This window comes from Trachinotus anak, unplaced genomic scaffold (genome assembly GCF_046630095.1).
Source record: "Trachinotus anak isolate AG129_WGS33_773 ecotype Australia unplaced genomic scaffold, CSIRO_AGI_Tana_v1 ptg000020l, whole genome shotgun sequence".
Taxonomy (NCBI): domain Eukaryota; kingdom Metazoa; phylum Chordata; class Actinopteri; order Carangiformes; family Carangidae; genus Trachinotus; species Trachinotus anak.
In genome coordinates, this window is record NW_027273871.1 from 961,491 (window position 1) to 982,751 (window position 21,261).

The window sequence follows — 21,261 nt, forward strand, 5'->3', positions numbered from 1 at the left end:
ACCTCTGCGCATATTGGAGGGTTTTTAAGGCTCGGTGCCTCATGCCTGGGCGGCGATAGGCAGCGCGGCTGACATTCCCGGGGAGGCGGGGACCAGAGGATGAGCTGAATTACACAGATGTGATTCATTTACTTCAATCACTGAGACTGCACGGAGTCAAAAGCTGTTAGTGAGAAACGCAGGAGAAGTCGGGGGGGAGCGAAAAGGAGAGGAGGAGAAAACAGCCACTCTGCCGAGGCGATGCTGAGAAGTACTCGACAATCTCTCTAAGATGTAGAAATAAGATCAGGTAAAAATAACAGTGGCCTGAAGAAAAATACCTTATTTAAGTAAGACATAAGATCATATAATCATGTCTCCTGTGAACATACAGACACACCGATGCATTTGGGAGACTGTCAGTATTTTCTATGATATAAAGAAAGAGAAAGTTCAGTCACTCCACTAATTTTGGGACGTTACTGCTTTGATGATAAACACTAGACTTGAAAAGTTAAAAAAATGAATGAATAATTCACACAATTTATGCTCTTTAGAAGATAATAAGTCCCTGTCTTCATTTATAATGATTGAGTTTCAAAAACTGAGGCTTTACGGTGTCCTCTCTCTCTAGGCTACTTAAATGTTCCCAGTGTCTACTGTCAGACTGTTCGATGATATTTTTTGAGTGTAAGAATAAACTCTAAAATTATCTTAAAAGAAAAAGATGGTAAGGACCTGTTATACAAAACATGTGCACAAGACTTGAGAGATAAGATGTGACACTGATGAGATAAACTTTTATAAGCCTTTTGGCATTATCCCCCTAAACTGTCAGTAACCATCCCCTCTAATGCTCCTCCACACCTCCACACCTCCTGGAAAAAAAGCGAAAGTGTTAATAAAACGATGAAAGCCAAAGCCTGAGTGGCTTATTCCTTATTCATGTATGCATTCATCCATTTTTATTTTCTTTTTTCTTGCATTTTGTCATGAAGAAACAGTTGAACATGGGCCTCTGAGACTCACCTTCCCTCAAGCAAGAAAAAAAAAACTCTGAAAGCTTCTCATTGCCCAGTAGGCTGGAGACAGAATGACCCTGTCCTTGTCACTCTACATCAGTAAACTACAGTATAACGCAAAAAATGAGAATCCAAAATATTGCCATACGCAGCAGCAGGGGGGTGTGAAATACACATTCTATTGTCAGGGCCCAAAAAAAAAAAAAAAAAAGCAGCAAATTGTTTCTTAGGACTGGAGGAAAATCTATGCTGCTAGACCTTAGTGGTCCTACTAAGGTCTAGCAAACTCAACCCCCACCCCCACCCCCCCCACCCCCTTGCTCTGCAGGGAGACGTTTTGATGTGATCCGTTCTCTGCCATTTAAAATTTTTGCTGAATGCTTTTCTTATTTGATATTTAGCGTTTGTGGAGAGGGATTTGCAGTGGCTCTGGCAACAGTCCCAGGGCAAATGAAAAGCACGGCTGCCATTAATCAAATAGAAGTCAGTTAGAAGTTTGTGCAAAAAAAAAAGTTTTACGATGACGGAGAAATATCTTACTGGAACTTACATGAGTTCATCAGTGAGGGTCAGACCATCAGCAACGTGAATATGTGACAATTAACGATGCCATTATGACTCAAATTCATATAGAGGCTGTAATCCAATTGAAGGATTTCCCAATCGCTATGACTACAAGTTTCAGACATGAATACCTGAAAAGCTCTTCTTGCAAACCTGGCAGTCTTAAAAAGCCGCGTACATAAGCATGAACCTGAGAAGCGCTGCTTGTGACTACATTTTGTTCTCAGCTCTCCACCACCCACGTTTTAAATGCCAGGTGATTAGAGGGTTTCCAGTGCCTTGTCATTTAAAAGTACATGGCACCCCGAGCTTTTCCAGCTGTCATACTCTTTATATGTGGCAGAGCATTCTTCCTGCGAGTTTAAATGAGAGACGCCACTCAGATACATGCATGTCGGATCTGCTCTGTGAGAAGTGAGCACATTAAGACAGGCTATACTGGATGCTGGTGTCTGATGGGAGACAGAGGGAGTGACGGGGAACAAAAGAGGGATGTAAGAATTATTATTCTCAGGTTGACTAAATTAGAGGCTAGTGAACATTTTCACCTGGAACTTTAAGCTGTTTCCCACAATATTGTTTTCCATAGAAAACAAAGGCGTCCATATGATGGCGTGATGAGCACCTGTTTGTAAGGGATGCTTATTATTTCAACTCCCTGGATGTCTAGCTTTTCACAAACATATTTTCTGTTCCCATCTGACTAATTAGCAGCAGAAACTGTAGCTCATCCCTCGCAGCTCATGTCTATTACCTACCAAGCACTTTGAAACTTTTGGAAAGTCCAGCCTAGAGATTTATGACATATTCATACAGTATGGGATGTTGGGTTTCCTACTGCACAGCAGCTGCTCTGCTGCGATAAGGCCACACATGGAGATTCTGGGGTTTGAGCCTACATGGGAATGTGAACGATGCAAAACCGTCGTGTAATGAGGCCGTATATGAGGGTTGGGGAACCCATCAGATTGTTGCATTTGCATAAAATCTTGGCGTGCGTGCAACAAATGGCAAAAAAAAACATTCTCTACTTATCATAAAAGCTAATTTATTTGAACAGACATTTTTTTTTGATGAGCTGGACCCACATTCAACATTACAAGCCAAGTTAATATTCACCAGTGTCGCTATTCGGTAGCAGGAGCACAACAGAGCACTGTCAGTTTTACATCTTTTGTATTATTCCTGTTGGGTAATGTAAAAATTGCTGAGGATTATTATTGTTTAGACTTGTAAACATATGGAGCAAATGACTTCATTTTGTTACCAGGAGATGCAGCCACTAAAAAAGCCACAATAAAGACCAAAAATAACTGCTGAGAAAACAATGCGGATTCTCAGCACAGGGCTGAGCCCCCGTACTACACCGAGGAAACTTGGTTTGTTTGTAGACACACACACCGCCCACGCACCTCAGGCTCTGTCCCACCAGAATCAAGAAGTAGGAGTTTAAATCTGTGATGCTGTGACAGAGCTGAGTGTGGCAGAGGAAGATTGCAGTTGTATTATTTAAAGTCATGTTAGAAGCACATCACTCCCGGTCACATTTTCATACACATTAAATAAATGACCCATAACCCAAAGGAATTATTCATACAGTGAATATATTCAAGGGACAGAAAAGAATCTCCTATACACACACAGACTGGTGGAAATAAAACAAATATAATATTGGATTGCTTGCACTTTGCTTGAGTGTTATCATCTTACGCTACATTGCACTTCTTCTTCACTGCATTTCAGGTGGAAATGGTAATGGCATTCTTTTTTTACTCCCTACTATATTTTAACAGCTAAAGTTACTTTGCACTTTGCACAGTTACTTTGCTGTAGGTCGTTCAAATCAACCAGAAAAAGCTTTGTATGTATGAATTCATCATAATCCAGTAATGAAATGTTACTCTGCAGAAGAATTTAGGTTAACAAGCACCTTTGTTTTTGATCACACAGCTGTTTCCCTCATGCTTTCAGCACTCAACATCAATGAAAGGAGTGGGCCCCCTGTCACTCACTGCTGCGTCCTCACTGTCTCCATAACTGCAGAGAACCTGTTGCTTCTTGAGGAGGCCTGCGCATAAAAGCAACGGCTCAGCGTCCAAAACCACTGATTTTACCTCAGCCTGCAATTACTGTTTGTCCAGGTCAGCTGAAAGTGTTATGGGAACCCCCATAACCTCCTCCCCACCCCCCTCACTGCACACATACATTCACACAATGACATACAAACGCATCCAGATTCACATCTGGTCCGTCTTTGTTCCCATATTACAGTCGTGAAAACGCAGGCATTCAGAGGACACACCAGGAACTCTTTAGTCCAAACAGGCATCCCAGCGCCGCCGCTGCTCTGTAATCATCAGCACAATGACCATGTGAGACCAAGTGTCATTCTGGTAAACGTTTACCGTCTGGTGAAACTGCCAGTTTGTTCCTGTGTCTCGCTTGCTCATTTACATGATTTACAGATGACAATGCTCCTGTAGGCGGTTTGACTTTCAGTCGGAGGAACGAGCTTATTACCATGAAGAGGGGAATTGGGTAAATATCTGTTGTATCTGTGAATCTGTTTCTAGATGAGTGGCTTGAAAAACTGAGGAAAGTCATTCAATGACATTTAAGACTTTTAATGAGCCAAAACACTCTACTTCCACCAGATACCGTAGTTTTGCAAAGTGTGTTTCCCCAGGTTGACAATCACTGGTGTGTCTTGAACCTTACATGTATAATAGCCTCTATACTCAACTAGGCTTTAATGACTTGTTTACAGCTTGTGTGTGAAATGCCGGGTGGCTCTGTCATGTGCCCCCGCCCCCCCCCCCCCCCCCCCACCCACCCACCCCCACCCGCAGAGTGTATTCTATCTATTTCATGCGATTTCACAGAGGTGATGAGTCTAATAAGGGACAAGCCTGCCGCACTCTATCACGCATCAGACAGAGCACTCAGCCCACAGCCCTGCAGGCAACGGCAATTTGCAGTGGCTGTCAGTCACCTCTTGTGGCTTCTTGGAGATGAACATTTTTTCATCTCCAGCATTTTCTTGTTACTGGGAATTGTAATATGGACCAAAGATGAATAGAAGAAGAAGACTAAAGATTTCAGTGGTGAGAGAAGAGGAATAGAAACACCCCCACTGATTGATTTGAATAAGGCAAATCGGCCGTTTAAATGCAGTCATCATCATCTTACATCTAAAATAATCAAGGAAAGTAATGGTGTTATTTTTTTTAATAGACTACTGCTCTCTGGTGGTGAAGAGCTGCAGCAGCACGAAGCAGCTCATGAGTCCTGCAGGTTATCAGGTGCCTGACGTTCATCAAGCTGCGCTGACAGCCGTAATGAGGATGACACAGCAATGGGTTAAGCAGAATCAAAACTTAAAAGGTCCTTGGCTAATGTTCTCAGGCATCCGAGTGTTGTGTTACACTGAATTATTTCCACTGATCATGCCACAGATATTACGAGGCACTCAAGGCTGTGAGTGGTGAGCTGGATCAGAGGGTTTAAGGGTAGGGTATTAGGGTATTAAGAAAGTTATAGAAGCACATCAAAGGCCTCAGATGATACAAACACGCACACACACACACAAAAAAATCAATGTTTAATTTGCAAGTTTATTCCAGTGAGGATTTTCACACTGACATTTGACATTACAGGCATCTATCTGCTCTTCAAAATATACTCCAAAGAAAAGGCGGCACTGTTAAAGACAGTCATTAAAAGAAAAGAGAGAGAGTGTGTGAGCGCCTAATAACAAAGTTTCAACTGTCACAGCTGAAGTCGGAGTCAGACCAGACAGTGCAGCTGGTTTGAAGGTTAACAGCATTCTGCATGACACCCTTTTCCCTTTACCCAAGCCCTGCTCTTTCCTTTGTTCCAGTGAGTTGTTCGTTGTCCACGAAAAACTTGCTGCACACACACACACACACACACGTACACTCTCTGACATTTAATATCAGCGCACCAGTGAGATCTCCATTACAAGGCAGACTGCTTTTTATCTTATCAGCAGTCGCCTCAGAGTTTAGTGTAACTGTGTGACCAACAGACTCACCTGTGTGCAAACACTGTACCACTTGTGGCGGCAGAGTGAAAAGAAGGAGAAAAGAGCTTCTAATACATAGACAAACATCAGAAAGATGTCATCGATAAAACGCGACGTCTGCTCTAAAAATACACTTTCATTTGATGTGGATCAAACCTGTCTAGCCTGTGTAAAGTCCACACTCAAAGCACAAAAAGCACAAGACTTAAGAAGGTCAGCGCTACCTGACACACAGAGGCAAAGCTGTTCCTACCTCTAACCTCAGAGTCTTAATGACTGAAAGGTTTGCCCCCTCCCCACAGAGAGAGTACGTAAGAAGGGGTGATAATGAAGGAAAGCAGGATTTGGCCAATCAACAATGAAAAAAGACAAAACTCTACAGAGGTACTACAGTGATTTAGTGTTGCACTTCCATGAAGGACTCAAAAGAGACCAACTTTTCAGTCTCTAGTATGAGCCCAAGCTACAATGCTAAATCCTACAATTACTACAATGCCGCTAAATAAATGTCTTTCATTATACGCCCTCCCTACCTCCTAAATACAAATTTCTTTCAAACCTCACCCCTCTGGTTGTAATGCAGGCCTCCTGTAAAAAGTTTAAGACTCAAGCCCAAGCCAAGGTAATCCTGATGACACTATTTTCTCAGACTTTAGAGAGTTCCCTCCGGAGCCACAGAGGACATTACACAACTGATTTCACATGCTGAATAACAGTCTTTGTAAGACTTCATTTCAGGAGTGAAACTAGCGCAGTGCAACCGTAACCGACCCAGTCAGCGCTAGTAAATGCTAGTAATAAAAAAAGTTCTCAGGGTATAATTTGTAACATTTGGCTCCTATTGGACTGAACTTATATTCAGTCCTTGGATAAGTTTCCACCAAATGATTTTGATGTTTCTGCTGCCAAAAATACTGTAATATATAAGCTATAGGTTACAGAAGATAGTATTTCATTTAGGACTCATAACAATGATCTGTTTAGAAGAAGCATTTGAAGTCATCATTATTATAGTCATAACTATTACATTATCATTATTTGTTGTTGTTATTGTTGTTGCTCTTTGGTCTTTCTGTTTTGACTAATTGCTTCATGGATATATCACAAACAAGCTAAACTCGCCTGTGGCTGTTTTACTGGTGTTTAGTATTTCACTTGTGTCCATGGTTATTATAATAAGCACCTATGATTTCATTATGCACTCATATGTGACTCATGAAGCACTCACAATGATTGCCATGCTGTTTTAGCAGGTAGGCTAAAATGTTTGCCATGTTCACCATCTTTGTTTAGCATAGCAGCATGCTAATATATGCTAATTAGCACTAAAAATAGCTGAAGCCGATGGGAATGTCAATAGCTTTGCAGATGTTTGATCATAAACAGTTTTGCCATACTGTTGCTGAATGGAGTCTCAGAGGATCACCAGAGCGATTACAGTTCATCCAGAGGGACAGTCATCGTCATGGTAACCATGGATCTCTGTACTAAACTTCATGTCCTTCCAATCAATAGTTGTCGAGACATTTCAGTGTGAACTTGTGTTTATGCCAGAGGAAATGTCAAGGGATCACCAGAATCAGTAGGGTCATAGTCTGGAACCTTGAAGGTCCAATCCATCCAGCAGCACCTGGGATATTTCAGTCTGGACTGAAGTGGTGGACCGACAGAGTGACATTGCCATCCACTGAGCTCTGCAGCTGGCATGGCTCGAAAGAGCAAAACAAGGCACAGATGGAAAGTGTGGACCTCTAAAGTACATCTCTGCACACTCATGCAGCATGAGCTGTTGTTGGAAAGACTTTGCTCTTTCTGTTTTAAACAAGCTTGGATATGGGTATACCCACAAACAAGGCTAAACTCGCCTGTGGCTGTTGTGTCCTTAAAACACACTCTCCAAGCAGTTTATTAATACTCCCACCAGCCCTTCATACACATTGGTGCAGAAAGTTGGTGCAGCGAGAGAAGCGATGGCCTACAAAGAAAGAGGGGATTATAAAAGATTAGCTCTGGGACTGCCTCAACAGATTTAGGAGACCACTTAACTTAAAGGAGCAAGGAGACTTTTCAGTGTTTTTATTTTCTCTTTTGCATTTGAAAACTGTACAGATGCTGTAAAATTACATTAACACATTTTTGTCATAGACACTGAATGCATTTACATTATTGTAGAGGATCATATTCCTCCATTTCTAATATGAAGAATACAGTGTTCTTAAACTGCTCGGCTCATAATAGTAGCACAACTGAAACGTTCAGTTACACAGGCTTATATTATATATTAAGTTCACAACTGAAGAGTGTGACAGCATGATGTACAATGCCTGTTATGAATGTTCATGTGAAAAGGTTTGCACTTACAAAATCCAAATTTACAAAGAAGAGCACCTGGTTTTTGGAGCCAAGGTGAACAACCTTAGCACACTTAGACAAAAACCAGAATAGGCTCTTCAGAAGCAAAAAGCATCGATTCATTTCCTGTTGAAAAGGAAGGAGGCATTGATAAAAATGTGAATGTAAATTCTTCATAGCACCGCCAGCTTCAGCTCATGTGTTATTCTGGAAACAGAGTTGAAAATACAGTGAAGGCCAAGAAGGAGAGAGGTGTTGAGAGGCAGGAGGTATTTTCCATGAACTCCTCAAATAGCAGGTTGATGAGTCACAGTTTGGATATGAAATAAATGGATCCATTTGTATCTGATGAGCATGTATGTGTGTGTATGTGTGTGTGTGTGTGGGCCTTTTCTGAGATGTGTTATAAATGATGACAGGTTCATTATTCTTAAAAACACATTGGTTGGATTATCAAAATTCACAGCAGTCACAGATTCATTTGCATTTTAGAGGAGAACCACAAATGATGAATAAGATAACACAGTAAAACAAAAAATGTGATTCATATCAAAATACAAATGGATTTCAAAGGACACAGGAAAATGGGAACAATGTACAGCATTTCAATAAAGATATGTACCACTGAGAATGATTTAAAAAATGAGTCTGGGTGTGTTTTAATATTTGAAAACCAAGAGAGCAACCCTGCTTTAAAGCCACATTATCTGCCTCACTTTAGCCCAGAGGATATCAGATTCTCCGATTCCATGATAAGGAAGTATCTTCCTCCAGGCTGGGATAAGTGCAGTGTCCCGCCTCATCGCTGAATTACAGAGAATTGTAGCATGTCTAAAATATGCTAGTTGCCTAAATATCTGTTCTCCATCAAGATTAATTAGCTGTCATTCTGCAGAGGAGGAGATACGAGAACATGAATCAGAGCTGCCTAACAGTGTCTGTTCTCCCCCATGGGATTTTCCTCCAGCTGCCATACTTATTTTAAAACAGAAGGGGGCAGAATTAGGTCATTAATATAATTAAATAATCTTGATGTGGAGACTCCGATGGCTTTTTATCAGTGTCCCTGAAGCGTGATACCACCTGTCTGTGTGTGTTTGTGTGTGTGTGTGTGTGTGTGTGTGGTGATTGAAGTTCCAGCTGATTTGGGACACTGTTCGTTTGTTCACATGCACGCACACACACACACACACACCTGTCTGAGTGACAGAATGAACTGAGAATGAGCTGGATGGGCTGTCAGAGCAGGGGCTGTTTCCATTCCCTGGTTCCCCATTTCTTTATATGGCTCACTGACCTGTGGCCACATCGCTGGTTTTACCCACGGTGCATCTGTGGAAGACCACCAGATCTCATTTTAGATTGGCTGCCTTTAATGGATGGCCAAAGAGCACACTCAATGTGTCATTTATAAAGCAGTGGGGGCACAAAGGATTGGGGAAAAGAAGAGTGGAGTCAGTGGGAAAACCCATCTGTCCCTCACACACACACTCACACACACATATCTTCATGCACACCCACTGCCATCAGACAGTACTACTGATCATCCCCATGTCAGCAACCGTCCCACTGTTCTTCTGCATGTCCGCCATCTTCAGACTGAGACACTTTAAACACTGCTGGACACTTCAAGCCATTCACCATTGTGTATGGACCGAGGCCGACTGCAAGACAGATCAATCCATCAAAGTGACAAGTGTGCTCTTTGTGAATTTTATATAATCAAATAAAAAATTTAAAGTCCTGACAATGGATTTGAAAATCAGTTTTCCTAATGTGTCATAAATCAATCATAAACGTATTTGTTATTTTCATCTCTATACTAACATGCACACTGTCAATCAATTTAAAATAAAGCCATAGACAGAGCAATTGTTTCAACAGGTGGTTTAGTGGTTTGCTCTGCAAAACCCAATGAACAATTTAAAATACAGTTGCTGGGCAGTTGTAGTACAGGAAGTTATTTCTGTAGTTCTTTTTTTTTTTTATGTGTGTCTGAATTAATACAGGTGCAAGGTCAAAGAGGCCAGGCAAGAGACACAACCAAACACCCACACTGCTGCACTCTCAGGAAGAACTGGCATCTCATCATGGAGAACAGTGGAGGGCAAGGACAACTCACACTCAGTTAAATATGACAAAACTGACCATCTATTAAACTCTTCTAATTTCTGCCATTTATCATCAAAAATGATGAATCAATCCACAGCTACACACACATTCCCTCCTCAGTTTCTCTCTGTATTGACTCATCTGAGCTGAAGGACTCTCAATGTTTCACTGTCAGATCATCATCATAAGGTTACATCTGCCTGGAGGATCCGCTCCACTGCAGAGCCAACAGGCTGTGTTGTATCATTAGCCTTTCTGGAAGCTGCCCGACAACATTTTTCCATGGGACCATTATGGACCTGCTGAGGCCTGGAAAACTGCTGGCGGATCAGAGAACACTCTTCCTCTTATGCGAGTCCAAGTCAGGAACTTTGTTCTAGGCGACTCTGTGAGCCTCGGGTCTGTCTGTGCAGCAGTACATTCTGGACTTGGCTCAGGACAGAGAGCTCAACCTGAAATGTGATTATAAAGCATCTTTCTGCTTCAGCGCTCATGAAGATTAAGCCGCGGCTCTTGTTTTGTTTAAGAGTGAAATTTTAATTTCATGCCTAAAAGAGCATAAAATCAAAGGAGGTGATGAAATGAGCTGCTTCTTTTTTTTTTTTTTTTAAATCTAAATGAATCCATGTTATTGTTTGTCTTGTGCTTATGTATTTATGCTGAGCTGAAAACAACCATTCACCCAGTATGAAACACAAAGATTTCAACTAAAATGTTCACTCAGGTATACAGAAAGCGTGTAAATACAGATTATTTCATAGTAATTAAACATTTTTTCCAAGCACCAAGGCCAAGACTCTGCTGCATCCAGAGCACTCTGTGGTCTTTTGTCATTTCAGAAGTAAATTTCTGGTGAATGTGCCCAGCAGTGACTTTGATTAAAATAAATGAGGAAATCCATTTGTGATGGCGCTGCTGCTCCTCCCCACCATCTGAGTCTGCGTCCTAATGGATGGTGAGACACAACGGTGTGCTTTCGCTTGTGAATTATGCACGCTCCATTATTCTCTCTCCTCCATTTTTCTTTACCAACTATGCATTTTTGTTTTTCCGGGGCGGAAAAAAGAAAACCAATTCAGAAACAAATGATTCAGACCTTCTCAGATGATACTGATTAATGTGAAGGGGATAATAAACTGCTTTCCCTCATTAATCAGTCACAGAAACAACAAAACATAAAACTACCTATTACTCATGCTTTTGTTTTGTTTTGAACGGGAATAAACTGGAGACTTAATATGAAGGTATATTTTCTATCCAGTGATTTTTCAAATTTGTCAGCAGGTCCTGACAAAAGAAAAGACACAGGACTGAAGACTGCAATCAAACACTTCATTTATTTGCCAGATGAGAACCAGTGCTTTTTTTGGTGTTGGCTGAGCTGAACCTCTGAGATGGCTATGGTGACACAGTCTGGGGGCTTCTGCATTTCAGTCTACACTCTTTTGATGCCTTTCTTATTTCCTCACCACCTGCTCCTCAGCTCCTAATCAGTCTAGTCGTGCATATTTAAAAAAAGTTTAGATTACTCAGGGTTATCTTTTTATATTTATTGTGTGAAGAAGGGACGTAACACATGGTTTGGAATTCAGAGAGGAGGTATTTGGGTGAGTACAAAACTGATGTTAAAATGTAACCTGACAGAGGGCAGCAAAGATCCACGTGCCTGCACAGTTTGACAACACACTTCTTTTACATTAGCAACAAATGTTTGCATCTGTAGATAATGGAAGTTATGGGAAAATCTGGTCCACAATACAAGTTCTGCACAGGTCCATGATGCAAGTCCTGTATTTAAGAGAAATACTTTTCAGGTGCCTGACATACAACAACTAATGTGTACAGACATTTACCTGCATTAACAGCCACATAATATAGACCCATAGATAATAGTCCTTATAAGCATGTTGTACAGATATTTAAAAAATTTAAAAAGCTTCATCTCTCACATTACCATATTCACAATACCAGTAAAAACAAAAGTAAACATTGCAAAATAGGCATGTGCTGTTAGTCATACTGGTTGTTTATTGTCATTTACAAAGATACAAAAGCTATAACTGTTGACTCAGCTGTTGGTTAATCTTAGCCAAAATCTTTCCCAGGATGCAGCTGCTGGGTGTGTGTATATTAATTACTCGGTAATCTTTTGATGCAGCGACACTTTCAGACGAACTTGACTGAGGATGAAGAAGCAGGGAGCATGCGAGTGTGTAAGCATGTCATTGTCACGTTTAAATATATATTCTCATGTGAGTCACTGTCAGTTGTGGGCCAGAAAATAAATATGACACACGCTGAGGTGTTTCCTGGGTCTCAAGTGTTATATGATTCTGCCGGGTGAGTCATTATGCCGTCAAGGAGGAAAAGCAAGCATCAGTCTCCTTGTCCTCCCACTCTGTCTCTGGGAATGAGGCGTAGCTCTGAGCCGTGTTTTAGAAACACATTCCCTGCAACACAGGACAGAGCACCACATAAAGAGAACAGTTTATAATCTGTGTGCTTTAATAGGGTGGTTTTACAGTCACTATTGCTGCTACACTGCAAACAACATGTCAGCTCACCGACTAGAAAACTATTTGGAATGATTGTTTATGCAAAGAAAAACACTGAAAACGTCTGAGTTTGTTAATGTTACCGTCACTGATTAGTTTAAACCTTAATATAAAGATTTAAGAAAACACAATCCATCAGGTGTATATTAGTGAGCACACACAGTAGGTTCATTTGAATAATATATAATAACCACAAAGTAATTGAATCCATTAACTTGCTCATTCAACCAGGAATCATGCTCATCATCATGGAACGGTGTGATATTGGCTTTATAAAGATGTGTGGAGAGAAAAGGGATGTAAAATTTCATCCGATCAGTTTCTGCCATGTACTCAATCCTGTGAACATGAGGTAGACTGGCTGCAGTGGGTGAAAAAAAAGGCAATCTGACAGAGGTGTCTGAACCAAGGCTATTCTTGGCAGCACAGCGCAGCATGAGTGTTGCGCAGATAAAAAGCTGTTTTGAATGCCCACCACTCATTCCTTTTCTTAGCAGAAAAACCCAAACTTGCCTTCGGTCGAAGCAGGCATTGCCTTATCTTATCCTGCTCTATGCAGAAAACCCAGTCATGTGTTTACCTGTCTTTGTTGAAAGTGATGACTTACATAAGGAGAGGTGGGCTACACTTTCAGCGCGAACCTCAGGGGGAAACACCAAGGAGGCTGACGCAGAGAAAAAAAGTGATTCACTGCAGCTCAGCACGAATATGGGAATCTAAAATCAAGTGACTAAACAGCTTGGTGCATCTAGTTCGCCTCCAGTCAGAGGTCGCTTTTTAATTTAACATTAAATACTGCTTCTCGGGGCACTGCATCTATATTCATGACTCCATAAACTCCATTTCCATATAAACAACTCTGAGGCCTGCTGAAACACACAGACTCAGTCAGTTAAGTCAGGATTATCGTGCTAAGTCAAGTTTATTTTAATTTGTTTTTTTCCATTTAATTTTTCAACTTATCCTATCAAACAAAACCGCTCCTGTGGTGACGTATTGGGGTTTGCCTCAGCTGTGCAACAGCTATTTTTATTTCATTCTAATTCTCGGTTGCCGTTCTGACCACACTCAACACCAATGCAACGTGGCTCATGTTTGAGCATGCCCAGTGGTGATGTAACCCTGCATTATGGTGCGGATTACATCAACTTGTTTTTTGGTTAGGGACAGATTGGGTGTAGTTCATCTACAAAAAAAGATTTTCAAAACCCCAGTTTGGACACACCATGAGTTTTAGCATTAGACAATTCGGTTGGTTTGTCACTACGATCTGTCTCAGAGTCAGTGTGTGTCACTGCCATGTTTTTCCAAGTTGGTATTGTTAGTGGTAACTGTTTGCATGTTTCTGGATTCATCATACATTTGTCTCCCTTACATTCGGAATTGATGGTCACTTCTTACAATAATACAAACTTTACTCAACTGTTTTAACCCGACCTAAATAAACCTAACCATTACCCCAGACTGATTTATTAACTTACCTCAGGTAAGGTTTTTCATATTAAACCTTACATTTCCTTGTGATCATTTGTGGAACCATCCTCAACTGCTTTAAGTAGTCTTATTAATTTTATTATTAACACATTACCCAAAGTGCACTATGAAACAGGATCTATTCAAATTCTGTAATAATACCATAGGTTATTAATTCTAGTACTAATATGTGGTAAAGAGCTTAATAGAAAACCCTGAGGTTGATTACGCTTCCAAAAAATGTAATACAACTGAACAACATCTTACACCATCAACTGTTTTCTTCTGTAAAAACTGTAGCTTTCCAAAGATCGTCTAAGGCATTGGCTCAAAACAAACATAACAACTCACCTGCTGTCTGGGCAGGATTGATTCCTATTCCATCTGCAAGCCAACAATGAAAGAAAGAACAAAAAAAAAAAAAAACAACAATACAATGTAAAATGAATAGACTGTCATGCAAATGAGTAGCACGGTAATGAGAAAAGACCGTTTACAATATCAGCAGTTCATCCATAATGATGTTGCACTAGGCAACAAAAATGAGAGCGTGCCTCAGCAGCAGGCAATTCTATCTGGAATAATAACAGCCCAGTCATTAATTCTGCACTGATAAAACTAAAACTCATTTTTAACGTGGCGGTCATATCTGAGCCATTTCAACAGAAACCTCATCTCAGTGCAACGCTCATATGTCCAATATGTTCCCACAGCCCTGCGGAAATGTCATCTTTTTATGACTAACCTTCAGTACGTGACAAAATACATCAGGCACACCGCTCTCCGTCTATAGCACTGTCTATAACACTGTTAGCGTAGAGGTGGAGAGGTAAACAAAAACACCATCAGTTTTTTTTTTTTATGTGACACTGCACAGTGTAATTGTCAGGAAACAATGAATAAGCTGACAATTTTCCCTCTAACAGCTACAAAGACAATTTACTGTAATTTGTTCCAGTGATGACTGAAACTGTGGTTACAAGTGTTCTGTGCCTGGATGAATCCTGCTGAGTATCTTTACATTTTACAGGATGTATGTGTGTACATATGCATACAAATGCTTAAATTTAGTTTAATATTTCACGTTCTCAATCAAGTCAAATAAATTACTACTAGCAGTATATATCGAGTAATGTGATTTATTTCTGAATACCAACATCTTTAATTGCTATTTTATCAAGGCGCTAATTTGCTCCTTCATTTGTCTCTAGTGTACAAACAAAATGTTGTGCCAATTATGGGTCAATATGTGTTAGTGGGGTTCGGGGGATTAGATAAGTGCCATCAGCATTCTTGCAATTCCAGCTGGTAGCTGATACAGATCAATGAAGGTCAAGCTGAATTAATAGCAGAAACAGAGGCTGCCATTAATTAAAGCTGCTGTAAGTAACACTGGTACTGCTACAAGGAACACACTCAATTTTCTCACTTAAAACTCAGGAACTGGACTCAAAATACAACAATAAATTTGTCAAGTATTCCACATTTTTCTTGTGTGATGATGCAGATACTACCTCGTATTAAAGGAACATTACATCACTTAATGTGCAGCAGCAGAAAAAGATAAGACTTTGTAAATAATAAAAACAAACTGGACAAACAGTGGGAATGTTACAGAATATATCTTCAATCTCAATTTGAAAAAATGTGAAAAATATTGAGGCAACAATGTGTTTTCTCTTGGTTTAATATATCTTACACATTAACCAAATTTTTAACTTGGCTCTTGATACTACTATATGTAGTATTATAGACATACTGTTAAGTATGACTATGTTGTCTATAAGCACTGGATGTTGAAGGGAAAATGTTCAGGTTTTCTGATCAGTATGATGTGTCATTATTTGACTGGAGAGTATTTCATGTATGACCTTACTTCCAGGATCACACTGCGGTCTCAAGAGCTCCCTCAAATCCTTCCAGCTTGGTGCTGAGGTTTTGAAACGTACCCGTGTTTCTGTCAAAACATTTTTCTACAAGAATGAAGGTCACTCTAATCTAACTTTGTCCTTAATAACCGTCAAGCTGGTAAACATGTCACTTGGAGTAATTTGCTAAAGAAACAAAAAAAAAAAAATCATTAGCAGAAAGACTTTTTCCCCCCAAACTCACCATTTGTTATTATTGCGCTGGTTGCTGACGGCACTTTGAACTGGAAAAAAAAAAAAAAAAGAGAGAACAATGATCACACATCCCCGCTAGTGAAACTCACAAATAAAGCTACTGTTTGACTTTTTGGGAATTTCAGCAGCACTAAAATATTTTGGTTAAATAATCAGGGACCTGTTGCTACTCAGTTTCACTTGGCCTGAAGACACATTGTGAATAAATCATCAAGAGAGAGAGAGAGCTTCATCCAGTGAGTCAGCACAATGAGATACGCTGGCTTTGTTGGGTGACAACTTCATCATAGGAGCTGCGGTTGCAGTGTCTTCAGACACAAACTTTGTGAAACGAGCGAAAAAGAAAATGCTGTGTTGTGCGTTTTGTTTTCAGCCCTTTGTCTGCCAACTTTCACGCTTGTCAGACGCACGTGTGTTTGCATTTTCACACCAATTCAGGCCCACATGAACATGCGCACACGCACGCACGCACGCACACACGCACACACACACACACACACACACACACACACACACAGAGTTAGGAAAGAGCCTGAGGGAGAGATAGCCACGCTTGAATTTCTGGAAGAAAATCACTCAGGGCGGTCACAATACATGTCCTACTTCAGTGTTCGGCAGAGGGGGGATGTGGGCTGGAGGGATTTGCAGTGAAAGGACGCTGGGATCAGTCTGTCACCGGGGAGATAGGGTTAGCAGAGTGCTGCTCAACAAACTACTGCCAGGTAGCACAAGAAGCACACAAGCTACAGTTTATATTAAGAATGAATGGGTGTTAATGGAGCTTTGTTTGATGCAGCATAAAAATGGTCGATAAAATATAGTTTGTAAAGGATTAAAAAAGGACTGTTAATGTTTTAATCACCCCCTGATTATTACCAAGTAAAATAATTTAATTTTAATTTCAAAATAATTTACCAACCACTTTGGAAAGTGAGCTTTTGCCAAAAAAGGGGAAAAAAAGAAAAAGAAAAACAGCATCCCAGTAGCTCTGTGAACAACAGTCTTCTTTTAAACACTTTGCTCTTTTACAAGTTAAAATTATAAACATCTCTCTGTTGGCTTAATGGAGCCTCAAAGATTAGACCATGCAAAGCCAGACATCGAATGTGAAATTTATATCCCACCAGGATGCTGGTTTGTAAGAGAAGCACATTAATGCCCCGTCTACACATTGTAAAAGCCACACATCAGCAGCAGCAGCAGCAGCCACAGTCCTCTGTCAGGCTGCGTTCAGCCTCAGTGCTGCTGTGTGTTGATGAGTGTAAAATGGAAGAAAATAGACTTGAAGCCTAAAAAGAGGCTTTAGGTCATGGTTATTTGTGAAAAGCGTGTGTGACACCTGAGGCATTACGCAGCCTGTGCAGACAGCTGTACTGATTAAAATACAAGCCAATCAAGAAGAATGAACTATGCAGCTGAAATGCACCCTGTGTCTGTTCAGTATAGTAAAGGTCATGTATAATTGCTGATACCAGATTTGCCCAGTTAATAAGCTTGGTTAATCATATTGAGATTAGATCCTGGCCGATACTAATACCAATATTTCAGAGTTGAAAACAAAACAAAATAGATAACGATTTATCGACTGATATACAGAGGCATATAAAGCAAACTTTCATGACATGGATTTCTTTTTTTTTTTTTTTAAGTATTTCTATGCATAGCTTCTGCAGGGGGAAATCTTTTGGGGTTTTACACCAGCATGTATGTATTTAACCTTATCTGTGACTTTATTTTTCCTGCCTTTTACTCCTAAGATTTCAGATTTTAAACAACAAATGTTGAGTCTTGTTGTGAAGTTATGCTAATGTTATTGATTTTTTAAATCTGTGTTGAATCATAAATAAATAAGTTAAGAACTGGGAACAAGATATGTACTGAGCAGATTGATAATAAACTTGTTAGTGCTCTCTGAGGGACTAACTGTGCAATGGAGACACTCTAAATGATCTCAAACATGTTCGCACACACAGAATATATGCATATTCATCTACAAGACGTTCAGGCTAAATGTAACTAGTGAAGTTCAGTCCGACGTGAAGCAAATATCAAAGCCTTGGACTATATATTCATAGTAAGTGGGAAAACATATTAGATTATTAGACTGAGGAATCTATGTATTGATTTAGTGTCACTGTATTCCGTTTGAGTGTGAGGATGTCACGTGAGAGTCCACGCCAAAGGGTCGCTATACTGAAAAGGCATGATTAACACCTGAATGTCTTTAGTCAGCAACTGATGTCCCTCTGTTTGCCTGACAGTATATAAAGCATCTCTAACTTTTCAGACTATCAACTCTCAACATTCAAGAGGAATTTATTTCACATGTGTAGTGTAGAACAAACCACAAGCTTACCTCCTCAGCTGCAAACTTCAGAACTGCTGTGAATGGTGTGCTCTCTGGGACACTTAATCTGTAACAGAGCAATGCATTTAAACAGGATTTAGTATCAAACACCATAAAATCCAGCCTTTACTTTATTCCCCATGTTTTACTGTTTACTCTTTAAAGCGGGAGTGCCACATGATTAATTATCATCTCTCAACCTATTGTAAATCTGTAGCTGACCAAACACTTTAACAACCCCCCCCCCCCCCCCCCTCCCCCAGCCTCATCCCACGGAAAGAGGAGAACAAAAGGAAAAATTTCTTTACAAGGCTAAATTGAGTGTAACATTACTTCTGTCAGAGTCATTTCGGTCAGAACGTGTTAGACCATTTATGGTATAATAGGATGCTTCTCCAATGAATCCTGCAGTACAGTTTTCAGCAGGGAGTGCAGAACCGCCCCCCTTCAAGAGCTATAAAAATATAAACCAACACAAATATTTGCTGCGATGTGAGATTAAAAAAGAAAAAAAAAAATCACAAGGCTAGAGATGCGATCACCAAGTAAGGTAATATAGAGGGAACTGAGGTGGTGGAGGGCAAAATCAATTGACACCATCAGCACAGCAGCAAGAAGCCGAGAGAAGAGCCTCAGAATTGTAAGACAGTGAAAGCTTGTCATATTACAAAGACCAACATACTGTCTTAACTGAGAGTGAGCGGGAACTGAATGTGATTACTGATTATAAAAAATAAGCTGAAGAGACTGACGGTGTCCTCAGGTTCAGTCCTCTGCCAGAATTAATATGATGCCTCATTTACTGCCGATATCATCCCTGTGTTCATGCTAAGACATTAACAGCTGCAGTGAGGCCTCCTTAGAGAATTCACTCCCTGTGCGTTTTCAGGTTAGAATATTAGAACAGTCTGCATGGCTCAATATTTTTGAAACTATGCACTTGCACACATTAAAATCCCCTCACGAAATTTAAAATGCATCAAGTGGAAAAATGGCTGTGGACACTCAAAAGTTTAACTAACACTTCTGTGTCTGATTTTCATCACTCTTGCCAGTATCTGGTTGACCCATGGTAAACACCCTGTTTCCTGCAGCAAAGTGGCTCATTCCAGCACTGTATTACCATGCACAGGACAAATGTAGAGATAAAAGGGACAGAAAACATGTAAATCCACAATGAATTTTACACTGTGTCTGGTTTATTGACAGAGAAACACACAACATTTAATATAACCCATAAACTTCCTTGAATCAGCCTCTAAAAACCCAATGGAAAGTGGCAAAAATGCTGCAGAAAAAACTAATTCAAATAATTGAAATCCCAGCTGCTTCAAATAGGGTATGTGTAGTGACTAGCACAGAGGCTCCTGAAGATCAAGATCAAGAAGTACTTTTGATAGTTCAAACCTAGATTATCTGTAGTTTTATGGACGTTTGGTGTGACAGTTTCTTCACACTCTGCAAAACAATAACACTTAATAGGGCCTCCACGTCCTTGGATCATACACACTAGCAGTCAACAGTAGTGAATGAAATCTTTAAGCACTCCTCTCTATGCACGTTAAAGTAAAATTACTTAATCTGCGATAACAGGATTTATGCAATTAAGATGTCACAACTAGTTTGGAGGCCGGCTGTGGTTCAGTATGCAACTTACACATGTGATGTGGAAACTCGAAGCCTCCAGAGCACATACACTGAGAAATGGCTTTAGCGTGAAGTTAGAAACATCTTCTGCCCAGCAAAATGAACAATATTTGCATTTTCATTGATAATGTTTTTTTAACATGGCAATAAAACTATTTCGTGGAGAAACTACATATATGAAAGACAAATTATTATTATTCCAAACAAAGTATTTTCATAGGTCTGAAGACATGCCTGTGCTTGATTGTGACAAAACACAGTTTTCATTGCTGAAGGTGTCGAATTAATGTGACAGCCATAACTATACTTCTTACTTTAACCAGGAAAACATTTTACAAGGTCCACCAGCCATACCAATAAGATGCTAATACAAATAGCAAAATATAAAAACCGGAAGTAAACAGAACTGTTAGCTGGTACATTAAGTGTCAGCATGTGAATCTCAGTTTAACAGATGTTGTATCATTGACCACAGCTCATGTAGCTCTGGTAAAACACCTCATCACAAGTTTCCACAGCAGCAAAAATATTTGAGTTTGTGGTGGCGGTCAGCTGAAACCAGTGTTTCACAAATGATTCAAGATCTAAAATGTACAAAGATGTAAAGCTGTTAGTGCTGAGCTGTCAGTGTACTCACACTTTGTATGGCAGCCGGGGGTCCGACGTCAGGGTGATTTTAAACGTTACTTTAGACCTAATGAAGAGAAGGAAATGACAGTGATTAGCGCCTTTATACTGGCTAATTCCCAGCAAATATGTTCAACTAAATTTAACAAAAATAGGACTAAAACTCACATCTTTACAGGGCGACTCCGTTAGCAACCTGTTTATACACACCCGGAAGTCCGAAGGACCCGTACATACACACGTCATCCACCTAATAGTATTTGCGAAACATATTTATGTGTATTTCCTGCTTTTAGCGGTATTTTAGTATTTTTACGAAGTGCTAAAATTTGTCCTTTCCGAAATTGTGTAATACGATAAACACTGGAGGTATAATTCGTGCTAATAACTGACAGGCATTCATACTGAACGACTA

The 21,261-nt window shown here is 40.1% G+C and overlaps 1 protein-coding gene across 1 annotated transcript; it reads right to left on the reverse strand.

Annotated features, from left to right (window-relative positions):
* Positions 1-12,082: 12,082 nt before the first annotated feature.
* ufm1 (ubiquitin-fold modifier 1) lies at positions 12,083-21,153 on the reverse strand. The gene is made up of 6 exons (XM_071506142.1): positions 21,015-21,153; positions 20,857-20,913; positions 18,582-18,639; positions 16,215-16,254; positions 14,454-14,486; positions 12,083-12,524 (listed from the first exon to the last, which is right to left on the reverse strand). Coding segments are annotated over exons 1-6 (264 nt in total). The 5' UTR covers positions 21,017-21,153; the 3' UTR covers positions 12,083-12,450.
* Between the last annotated feature and the right edge of the window lie 108 nt (positions 21,154-21,261).

Bases quoted from the DNA above. Each gene is read 5' to 3' on its own strand.
- ufm1 (XM_071506142.1), bottom strand. The intron at 18,640-20,856 runs GTGAGTACACTG...GCTCTGTTACAG, and splicing joins CCCCGGCTGCCATACAAAGT to ATTAAGTGTCCCAGAGAGCA. The intron at 16,255-18,581 runs GTAAGCTTGTGG...TTTTTTTTCCAG, and splicing joins TGAAGTTTGCAGCTGAGGAG to TTCAAAGTGCCGTCAGCAAC.